General features: G+C 36.7%; 1 protein-coding gene across 1 annotated transcript in view; it reads right to left on the bottom strand.

The window, feature by feature from the left end:
• Positions 1 to 888: 888 nt before the first annotated feature.
• The window catches only part of LOC130142015 (junction-mediating and -regulatory protein-like), a 122,687-nt gene continuing 111,060 nt past the window's right edge, over positions 889 to 12,515 (bottom strand). The window contains exon 10 of the mRNA XM_056323406.1: positions 889 to 9,041. Coding sequence (XP_056179381.1) covers positions 8,734 to 9,041 — 308 coding nt within the window. The 3' untranslated portion in view covers positions 889 to 8,733. The remainder of the gene's footprint in view (positions 9,042 to 12,515) is intronic.

Raw genomic sequence — 12,515 nt, 5'->3', positions numbered from 1 at the left:
CAGAAACACAAGAGTGAAAGGAAAAAGATACACAGTACAAACATATCTCTGCACACCATTAATATTTTCATAAATTTTATGTCTAGATAAATAACAACATAAAGGGCTATAGGAGAAACAAAACAATACAAACCAGATGGCAACTCTAGTCTGGGAAATGATTGGTTGTGTATTTTGGGGTATTCCCTCCCCCTCCCAAAAAAAGATAAAACCCTTCAAAACACTCATAAAGGTACTTCTAAAATAATCTGAGTTCTTCCTATACAACTAGTTTGCTTGTGAAATATTATATTGTACATATACAAAAAAACCCCCACAAATAGTGGAGAAGTCACATGGTTTTGATTTGAGCTTTTCTATTATCATTACAGTTTGAAGTGATTGCAGGTGGAGGCTTGTTTTCTCCATGTAATGGTATTGCCACCAGCTACCTCTAAAAAGAGTAGGAGAGTGTAATAAGGGAGCTAGGCTCTTAACATTTCTGGGTTTAAATTTTCATAGAATGTTTTTGTCTTTAGATTAAGAGATGGAAAGTAGGTTTGATTTGTATTTAAGCTCACCTATCCTGCATTATTTAAGAGCAAGATTCTTCTATAATACCTAAATCATTTTTTATTTAGTTTACAAAGATGTTACCTAAATTATTTCCTGCTGCAACATAGCTTAGACACAACCACCTGCCATTAAGCAATGATAGTTAGGCAGCTTGAGGAGTTAAAAAAATAACAATGTAAGCCTAAATGAATGATATATGATTTTTTTTTTTTTGGGGGGGGGGAAATGAAACTGTACTAAAAAATATCTTTTTTACATTGGTACTTATTTAAAATGAAACATCAATCAAATAAATATTTTTTTAATTAAAAAAAAAAAGGAATTACTTTAAAGCACCAAAACTGTGAGTATGATCTTACACCGCATATACAAGAAGGCGAGTTTGGTACTTTGTGTACTAGTTTAAAATTCTGAGTCATATTAAAAACCATTAATACATTAAAACCATTAAATACACAGCAATAAACTTGTATTGCAGAAAAGCTGCACTAAAGAAAAAAGAGCAAGAGGCAGACAGTAGATAGTTAAATCTCTTTTTAGTTTTTAGGTATTGCTAGAAATACTTAGTTTTTTTACTTTTTAAAACATGCTTGTTGCTTAATACTTTATAACATTAAGATTTTTAGCTATAGTAAACTTATTGTTTGCAATAAAATATGCATTTAATATGTTCTTTTGAATATAATGGAGTTAAAAATCTTTCTTAAAGCCAAGCACAATGTACTAGTGTTTAAGACTACCAATAATATTGCACAAAGCTAGTGAATGGCAAATTTGTTTTCTTTTGATTATTTCTCATTTATTTAACAGGCTTAAAAAAGAAGTTAGTTTCATTAACCTTTACTGGCTTCATTCATACAAGAATCTGCAGCCATCTGTATTTCTTGAGCTTTCATCTTAATGATGCTGTATTTGTATATATACAAGATGAAATCCAAAAGACAGCAACCACAGTAACACAGCTGGGAGTTGTTAAGTAAGCATCCCTAATACTCAACACCTATTTCCCAATTCAGAGATCAAAAACAATGTTCCTAAAAGAATCTTAGAAATCAAGCTGGTCTACAGCAAACTAATTACTGAATAGGTGACAGTTTCTTGAATAAAATCTCTGTAGAATTTGGACTATACTCACCAAAATGGCCATCATCCTTCTTACTCTTTCTAAATGGACACACTACTGCTTAATAGCCTTAGATATCAGCTTCAAATAATACTCTACATTAATATTAGAAACTCAGCAGAGTAAAATTAATTGCTTGGTTATTTTCCATATTAGAGGTACAACAGAGCATTCACATTTCAGAATTGAAAGACAGTCTTTTCTGTCACATTCTGAAGCTCTGGGCCACAGAATATAGAAGACCTGAATCACAATAAAAATACACAAATGTCAGGTTGCAGATTCACTACAGTCAGAGCTGGGAGTTATGGATTAATAGTCAAATTGAACAGGAAGTGCAAAGAAACATATATACAACAGCCTCTCCCTAAAATATACTGGCATGTCCACCCACCCTCAATCCTAAAAATTCTAACTTTAAGTACATGTATTAGGCAGCAATTAAATATAAATTTACTTTGTAGGAAAAAAATAAATTACAGTATGTTTAGAGGTTAAAACCAGCTATTACTGTATTTCTTACAGCACTGATAGAAATGTCAGTGTGCTTACTACACCAAAGAACAATTTAAAGTCGTTTAGGATGACCTACTATCTGTCAGCTCTGGTAGCATTGAAATTATGCAACACACTCTCCCAGTAAGGTGCTTCTGTTTACTCCTTTTCTTTGCAAGGAGCTTCACCTGTTAACTTGTTACATTAACCCTGTAGTGCTAAACATAATATATTGTCAATGCTTATGGAATCATTACCAGAAATGTATACAGGTAAGTACAGAAGCCCACACTGGAGCAGGCTCCTGGCAGGACCTGTGGATCCATGGAGAGAGGAGCCCATGCTGGGGCAGGTTTGCTGGCAGGGCTTGTGACCCCACCCCATGGGAGTAGGCTGTTCCTGAAGGACTGTACCCCATGGAAGGGACCCACGCTGGAGCAGTTCATGAAGAACTGTAGCCTATGGGAAGGTCTCACGTTGGAGAAGTTCATGGAGGACTTTCTCCTGTGGGATGGACCCTGCGCTGGAGCAGGGGAAGAGTGTGAGGAATCCTCCCCCTGAGGAGGAAAGAGTAGCAGAGATGTGTGATGAACTGATCACAACCCCATCCCCCTGTGCCACTCAGAAAGAGGAGGTAGAGAAAATCAGGAGTAAAGTTGAGCCCAGGAAGAAGGGAGGTGTGTGTGGGAAGGTGTTTTTAAGATTTAGTTTTTATTTCTCATTAATCTGATTTGATTGGTAATAAATTATCAATCTGTCTATTTTGCCTGTGATGGTAATTGCTGAGTGATCTCTCCCTGTCCTTAACTTGACTCATTATATTTTCTCTCCCCTGTCCAGCTGAGGAGGGAGAGTGATAGAGCGGTTTGGTGGGCACCTGGCATCCAGCCAAGGTCAACCCACCACAATTACACATGCACAGTTTTCATAGAAAATTGGAGGATTATGTGAATAAAAATGCAGGCTGGAAAATAGGAAAAAAAAAAACATAAAAGTTGCTTAATCACCACTACTAATTTAGCAATAAGTTTCAGATTAACTGTATAATCTGAATTACCATTCTACATCATAGTTTTATTTTGTGCTACAGCCAAAAATTTGATTAACTCAGTTTTAAAGTGTGGTGTGACTGGAAGTACAGACAAATGTAGAGCAAAAATATACCACAGCTTACAGTACAGGCAATGTCAAATGAGTATGATAAACTTTGAAATTGCTGTTAATGCTGCATGAACACACTATTAGACAGCTTACAACCACACCGTGTAACTTGGGGTTCAGAGAAGTGGTTTAAGAAAAAAAATAGAACAACAAACATTGTTTAGTTTTAGGTCCCTGGAAAGCCAGTATCAAGTGTTTCATAGAGCTGATCTCAGGACAGAAGAATACAGACCTGACAACTAATACACACAGCAAAATTGATACAACTCTGCAATAATGTTGCTCACAGGTGCTTTGAAAATGAATGTTCACTAACTTTATAAATAAGGCAACAAGGTTATGAAAATGCCTGTCGATAGCAAGGATAAAGTGATATCCTTTTGAGATGTTTGATAGAGCTTTAATTTCAGGACAGCCACAGCTAAACAGCTGAAGGGTCCAACAGCTGAGCTGCTAAGGTAAATTCTCCTGTTCCTATTTATAAAAGTAAATGGCAAGACATGAAATCTACTGTTATAAAAATTAACACAGTACATGATCTATTACATGACAGCAGCAATGCATAACTCCACTTATAAAAAAACAACCACATAGTAGTTAGTCTTTCACAAGAGGAGTGGTGAATGGAACACACTACACAAAGGACAGGGATTGTGTATTTCTCAAACAGTGTATGTCATGCTAGTAAAAATAAAATGCTAGTGAAAATTCAGTTTTCTTAGAATTGTAATAGGCTGACTTTACTGTAATATCACATAGAGTTTCTAGATGGTACAAGGCTATTTGTATTTCAGTACTGACATAACTCTTTAGTACTGTGATATCATAAGAGTAGCTGCCTGCAGCCATTAGTCATGAAGTTTAGGATTACTTCTAAGTAAGTATTCACTGCAGTTGAAGTTGTAACTCTCCTTTAAAAAACCTCAGGATCAAAAGGGAAGTGTTTTGTTTCAGCCAAGAGACTTTTGGGTATGAAATACAAATATTTTTGCAGCCACTAAAGGCAATAATAAAAAACAGCAAGAGAAACATGATTTTCACAACTGAAGTATCAGTATGTATAAGTGTTTTGATCTTTTTTAAAGAAGGCTGTTTACAGTAATCAAAAGCCATTTTAAACCAAAAGAGAAAAATAATTTTAAGTATGAAATTACAAAATATTGCTTCTTATAACAAATGATAAAGTACAACAAGCTTGGTTCAGCATAGCTAAATATTATTTTTAAAAAGCATGAAAATGTCTACTTTAAAAAGGTGTAAGACTATAAATAACCTTCTAAAAAGGTGCTGTAGTATGTCTTGCTAAATGTACCATGCTGACAACAAACACATTCTTGAACATGTACTGAATTCAGCTCTTATTTCTCATTGTGCTGTAGTCACTTGTTATATTTCACACTGACTTACACTTCTTCAAACTAAGAAGAAAAAAACAAATCTTAGTTGCACATTACTGAATTTCAGCTACAGTAGTGCAAATAGGAATTCTGCTCATTCTAGAACATCACACTGCTACATAGCAAGCTTCTCTGCAAGGAGCTATTTAATTAGTTTTTTGAGTAGATGATATATTCAGTGCAGTGAAAGGGAGTTTTTATGGCTGGTTTAATGTCTTAGCTGAATCCCAAAGTTACTCTAACAGCAAGTATTCTCCCAGCTCAAAATGCCCCCTCCCGCTCACTTAACTGGCCACACATTACTAACGCAAATATAAAAAGTGCTTAAGGATTGGGCATTCCTGATTATATAAAATGCACATCTGAACAACTTAGCTTTCTGCCCAAAACAGAATTTTTGGAACAAATTAAAGAAAGAAGTGACCTGAAAATTAACATTTCAGGCCATTTTCCCCACACACTGAATCATTTGACAAAGAAAGACTTTTTCGACAAAGAAAGCCTTCTATAGAATTGATGGTCAAAACTGCTGGTTCTGAATTTTCAGAAATTAAGAGGAAAAGTAATCTTCAACCAGGTTTTCTTTTCTCACTTCAGTGGCTGTGAATCACCTGTTTGGGGGGAGGGAAGCAACATCTGAAAAGCTAAATGGCTGTACAAATTATCTCTGATCAACATATTTGGCAAATCCAACATGCAATACTGAGCAGTGTCTTTAAAAGCCTTGATTCTCTCTTTGCTCCCAGGGTAATGACACTTTAACTCTGGAGCCAGGAGACACAGAGTATGACCAAGTCTTTTTTTGCCTTTTGGTATTATTGGCAATGAACACAGATTAGAGCTTGAAGAGGCCCAAAATACTGGATTAGAAAACTATGGAGAGCAAAAGCTCGCTTCTTCAACCAGTTACACTGTCCATCACTCCCAGGAACCTGGGCTTCGCATTACATACAGTACTCTAAATGTATTGTACTGATTTATGTGTACCATTATGTGCACATACACAGATAGGCTTGGGACACTTTTGATAACCAATAACATTCTGTTTTTTCATACAGAAGCTACCACATCTTTATACTGCTTGTTCATCTGTACTTCAGATACACAGAATGCCTCAACATTTTTGTACATGGGTTACTGTCCATAAGGAAGGAATTGCTCTTAAAAGAAACAAAGTTAGTCGCAACTTTATGTACAAGTTAACTCATAAAGCAGGCAATACAAGTGATGACTATATCTGCAGGAATTAGTTACTATTAGTTTGTCTTGAAACTTCAACAATTAAGGAAATCACTTCAATGTGCATTTTAATACTACTGCTGCACATACATTAAGACACTTTTGGCACTTAATAAACATACGTCATTATATCAGATTTAGCCTCTATTCCTAAGGCAAATAATTACATTACATTTAGCCTATAAGGATGCATATATATTAAGCATAGTTTGTAACATATGTGCCAATATACTTTTGTATAACTGTTTTCAACCTAAAACCTCTATGCCACTGTTTTTTTTGGATGTGCAGAACTTAGTTAAAAATCAGTAGATCAATCTTTTTAATAAAGCATGGTATTAAACCGATACTATTATAATGAAGAATACTATTCTGCAACTTCTACAACAGACTTTTATTAAGATTTTTCTTCTTGTGTAATAACTACTGAGTAACCAATCTATATGTTCAAGCAAGTACACTCAACTATGTGAAAAGTATTTATTCAGCTGAATTTCATGAGGGCTTTGTCTCAATCTCTCTGTTCTCTCAGATTATTTCACAAACTTCCATAGCAGGGGCCCTTTTTTCCTTTCTGAGCTGTTAGCTATTTTGTACAACCATTTTTAAGTCAAATCTGTACTAACTGTTAAACAGTCTCATTTCATGAAAACAAGATTGTTTTCATAAAAAAATATGGTATTGGTAAGAGAAAACAGGTCCCAGGTGTGTGAAAAACTGCAAGGAGCACACACTCAGAACTCTGCATCCTGCTTTAGGTCCAAGTGATTTCCCAGGACCTCAGCATTTGACAGGAGAGCATCTTTAAAAGGGGAAAATGCTATAACTGTAGACTGTTAAAAAGGAGACAACAACTGGTGCACTACAGGTACTGACTGAATGGCAGTGATTTTCAGTCTGCACTCTGAACTGATTCTAAAGGGCTGCAAAAGATAGCAGAGAAAAACACATGTATTTATATTATACAGCGATGTACACAAAAGACTTCTAAGAGGATACTCTTCCAATGGAAAACATTTAGGATGTACACCAACTAGATTAAAAAAAATCAAAGTCACTCTTTGATAATTTTTTTTTTTTAATGACCCATAGTGTTAAAGAGTATTCTTGCTAAATAATGCAAACAAGATCCCAAAGAATAAGTTAGGTTTACTAAAACCATAAAGTCAAATCACAAAGTTGAAATTTGCTCAGTTATCTAGGAAATTAAAAGAGAATAATTGCACTGAGAAAGCCAAGTAAATTCCAAGGCATGTCTTTTTTTATAGCTATCACTTCATTTCTGAAGGGCTGTGGTAGCGGGAGTTTTCAGTATGCAAAGAACAGAAAAAGTTAGATCCAAGCAAAATTATTCTCACTTTGAGTTTCAGCAAGAGTTAAGTATACCTCCACTCCTGGATTTTCCACTCCAAAACTAACAGTACATTTGGTATAGAAGGAGTATGACATAATTAAACAGTATTAAATCATTAGTGTGGCCAATGGCTAGTTCATGAAGAAATAAAGGCAACATTTATTTTCCTTCTTAAAAAATGATAAATATAATTAATATTTGAAAATAGCATATCAGTGGAACAGTTTGAGACATAGTATTTCATAATCACAACATTCAGCAGATGATGTGCTAAGTCACCATCCCTTTTTAAACAGCTGTAGCACTTTATCAATAGTCACTCTCCAGCTATGGTAATAACTAACCAGGATAGAATAGCCTGATTGTAAACATCCAAGAAGGTTATCTTTTTTTCTACTGCTACCTGTGTTGCAAGGATTATAAATATTGATCTCCCATACTCTTGAAATAACCTTTCATCCCTAAACAAATGTTTAAATTCTTAAGAGATTGTCATACCTCTCTTTTTCCAATTTTAAAATACTTGCAAATAAGTTTAATGGAATCTTTTATTTAGCCTTAAATTCATCCATATGGCAGTAGCAGAAAAGAACTGCCACAGAATAATAGTGCTATATGGTGGTGTTGTAATCAAGAATCTCTTTGTGCTACTGATGGAGCCTTAATTTTGAAAACACAACTCTTGCCAATTTCTGGTTTGTTCTGAAATCAACTTCATCTGCTGAAGTCTAATATCTGTACTTTCAGGCACTATAGCTTAATATAATGCAAGTTCACAGGATTAATATGAGTAACAGAAGTATAAATGATATTTGTATATTTGCTGTTTATAGTCTAGAAATGCAATTAAGTCTGTGTTTACAGATTGAAATCAAGCTAGCAAAGAGTCAGTCACACAAGGTAACCAATGAGATTTCAATGTGTTCAGCAGTCAAATCTCATCATCCATCACTTGGAGCTATTCAGTCTGAAGTGATAAACATGCTAAATTTTTACAAGGCCAGAAGTAATTAGAGAATAAGTGCAGGGTGTGTCCAAGAGAGATTGTGCTGCTTTGTTACTTAAAAGCTTTTTGAAGCATTTTGGTAAGATGCAAACAGTCCCTTCAAATTTAGTAAATAAAATAGAGCTTTTTATAGGAGCAGTTCTGTCACTATTCAGCAAAAGAATTCAAACAATAAATGGCTAAGATGTTGCCTATAAAAAGTTTTCCTTACTATAAACTGTAAATTCCTTTGAAAAGTCAGTGATACTAAATTAATCTGTGCATGTTTTACCACATTGGATGTCAGACAGTTTAGTCACATTCATAGAAAGACTCCTAGAATGCATAACCTGAGGCTTAGCAGCTATTGCTATACAAAAAGCATTGAAGAAATATATTTTCTTAAATGTAGATTAATTACAGTTTAATTTTCCCAGTCTGTGCAAGGCAAACTCTCCTCTTCATCCTCTGATTCAGGTGATGCTTCCTTAATTCGTCGCAATGCTTCATGGATGCTCCTTGTCAGAGGGTCAGTATTGGGCAGAATTGTAAAGGATTCTCTCAAAACATCTTTCTGCACTTTCTTCAATTTCACCCCTTTCCTGATCTGTGTCAAGATGTTTTCGCTATCTTCTTCATCGGGAAAAGGAGGGAGATGTCTCTGCTCAACTTTTCTTAAGTGAAAACTGCCATGCTTCAAGGAAGCTAGCACTTCATCCATTGGGGAACTCACTGCAGAAAAATCAAAAATCCTTCAGTATCATTTCTACTAAATTTATTCAGTCTTTTGTACTGCCTTCCCCTTCTATAACAAGGTCTTACAGCTATTGCCTGTCTGTGTTAGTGCTGGGGTTAATTCTCTCCTCATTAATCAACCAAAACTCTGGTAAAACAAAACAAAACTTACATTCAAGATTAGTCCCTGTATCCGCTGCCTTCTCCCTTTCTCCCTACTATATTTGTGTGCTGTCTGTGGGTATGATTGTTGCAGACTCTTGCACCACAGACTATCACCTGTATTATCTTCTTTTCACTTTCTCCTCACCACAGAAGGCAGCAGACTTGACTTCTCTGAGACATCTCAGGCCCAGCCACCATGGGTTTATGAAAGGCAGGACCTGCTTGACAAACCCGATCTCCTTCTGCAACAAGATGACCTGCCTAGTGGATGAGGGAAAGGCTGTGGATGTTGTCTACCTGGACCTTAGTAAAGCCTTTGACGCTGTCTCCCACAGCGTTCTCCTGGAGAAACTGGCTGCTCATGGCTTGGACGGGTGTACTGTTTGCTGGGTAAAAAACTGGCTGGATGGCCAGGCCCAAAGAGTGGTGGTGAATGGAGTTAAATCCAGTTGGTGGCTGGTCACAAGTGGTGTTCCCCAGGGCTCGGTATTGGGGCCAGTCCTGTTGAATATCTTTATTGACGATCTGGACAAGGGGACTGAGTGCACCCTCAGTAAGTTTGCAGACGACACCAAGTTGGGCTGGAGTGTTGATCTGCTGGAGGGTAGGAAGGCTCTGCAGAGGGGTCTGGACAGGGTGGACCGATGGGCCGAGGCCAATTGTATGAGGTTCAACAAGGAGAAGTGCCGGGTCCTGCGCTTGGGTCACAACAACTCCACGCAATGCTACAGGCTTGGGGAAGAGTGGCTGGAAAGCTGCCTGGAAGAAAAGGACCTGGGGGTGCTGGTTGACAGCCAGCTGAACATGAGGCAGCAGTGTGCCCAGGTGGCCAAGGTGGCCAATAGCATCCTGGCTTGTATCAGAAATAGCGTGGCCAGCAGGGAAGCAATTGTCCCCCTGTATTCGTCACTGGTGAGGCCGCACCTCAAGTACTGCGTTCATTTTTGGGCCCCTCACTACAAGAAAGCCAATGAGGTGCTGGAGTGTGTCCAAAGAAGGGCAATGAAGCTGGTGGAGGGTCTAGAGCACAAGTCTTATGAGGAGCGGCTGAGGGAACTGGGGTTGTTTAGTCTGGAGGAAAGGAGTCTCAGGGGAGACCTTATTGCTCTCTACAACTACCTGAAAGGAAGTTGTAGGCAGGTGGGGTAGGTCTCTTCTCCTATATAACAGCAACAGGATAAGAGGAAATGGCCGCCAGGGAGGTGGTGGAATTGACATCACTGGAGGTGTTTAAAAAATGCGTAGATGTGGTGCTTAGGGATGTGGTTTAGTGATAGACTTGGCAGTCCTGGGTTAACGGTTGGACTTGATGATCTTAAAGGTGTTTTCCTACCTAAATGATTCTATGGTTCTACAGACCAAAAAGTATCCACATACAATTACTGTGATAGTCCCATACCATAAGTTTAAAGGAGACTGTAGTATTTTCAATTTTATCATTCTGTAGCTCTATTATTGTTTTAGCCTCCAAATTTATCTTCCCTATTACTAGGTCAAAACTGGATTATACAGACAATTATAATTTCTGAAACCAAGTAACCTCCTATCAGGCAGGTAGCAGAACTTTTTGAACAAGATGGCTTTCCTGTTTGCACTCAAGAAAATCAAGACAGCTGCAATGAATCCAACATAATGAAGGTGTATATATATTACTTTATATTTCTTGACTTTTAAACTCAGGTAATGAGTATGCATCTTAAGTATTGGACTGTGAAGTCACAGAAATGCAAGCACAGAGAAGAGCCTACATTCTCAGCGCTTGCATTTTGTGGCTGATTTTACCTACTGTATTATTATTAGTATGTGCCAGTGAGGGAAGCAGCAGTACAGTCAACTGCAACAGCATGCATTTTCCTGCTCCTCTGGATTCATGTATGTACCAGCACCTAGTCACAACATGCCTATGTAAATTCCCTTCCTTTATAATTATTTAAAACTGAGAAGTAAGAGCTAATACTTTATCACAAATCCTTCCTTTATTACCAATTTGAAACTAGTTCTCTGCAGAAATAAAAATTGTGCTTTGGCTCTTTGAAGAGCTACAAGTAGGTAAGATCTCTATGTCAGAGAATGCACTATAATAAAGCACAACAGTTCAAAATACCTCCCACACACTAGCACATACGACGTGCATCACGTATCAATCAACAGATGAATATCCATCTCCAGGGTTCTTTTTTATATTTTTGTATATTTTTTAAAAGATGTTTTGCATTTTTGAGTGGACTTTGTCCATCAAACTAATGGACCAGACAGTTGGAATAGACATGAGGAAAAGAGAGAAATAAGAGGAAAACTGCACATTTGAAGGAGAAAGGAAGGACTGACTGTAAAATACTCATCTGTCAGAGACACAAATTTCTGAAGTCACTTGGAGACTTGGAACATCTTGGGGAATACAGAGCAGCAGGTAGAGTACTGCTGCAGATATTAATGATACTCTTAAGAGGGAGGATATAATTTGATTATATATTTGTCATTTTATGATTATATATAGTCAAATTGCACACAAAACACATGCTTTATATAAAATTGAAAAATATCAGAAAAATAAACAATAAGACTACAGAAAAATAAACATGGAGCATTGGCAGCATCAAAATTGATAATGAACTTAAGACACTGTACCTGCGACTTGCAAGACTCGTAAGACCTTAAAAATTCTACAACTATTCAGTTGCCTCAAGGTTTTTCAGTCATTTAAGGACAATTCTAGAAGAAACACTCCTTGTTTCTGCCTGACAGATGAAAACAGTTCTAATTTTGATTTTATCTGGATGAGGGAAAAGGCCAATTGAGGGATGTTTTCTGTAGTTGTAACTGACAGAGCCAGATAGAGCTTTAATAAAAGGTTATTACAACCATATTACAGTAGTGTGAACCAGGGCACACCTGAGGTACTTTTTCTCAGTGACTTCCAGTAAAACAGTTCAGCTGAGTGCTTTTGAAAATCCCATCTTTGATTTTCAAATAAAAGCTTTGCCCTAATATAGCATGTTTCATCGAAACATCAAGATTATTTTGTTCAAACGTGGCTGCCATTCTCCCCATTTTATATATGGGATAAAGGATAAACAGTTAAAAACAAATAGCACAGAATCACAGTGAAGGTGTAACATCTCCCAGCTCAGCCCTGTGCTCTATTCATTCACCTCAGTTTCCAGATAAGTTTTTGATCTTTTAAACTATTTATTAACATGCTTTGCTGAATGATTATAGATGTAATTCTCAGTTGTAGTTAAATGTATATATTCTTACTCAGCTCTCAAGGGGACTTGAGAGTTTGTGAATTTTTGTATGAAAACT

Source organism: Falco biarmicus, chromosome W (assembly GCF_023638135.1).
Source record: "Falco biarmicus isolate bFalBia1 chromosome W, bFalBia1.pri, whole genome shotgun sequence".
NCBI classification, from domain to species: domain Eukaryota; kingdom Metazoa; phylum Chordata; class Aves; order Falconiformes; family Falconidae; genus Falco; species Falco biarmicus.
This window is presented reverse-complemented; position numbering and strand designations above follow the sequence as displayed.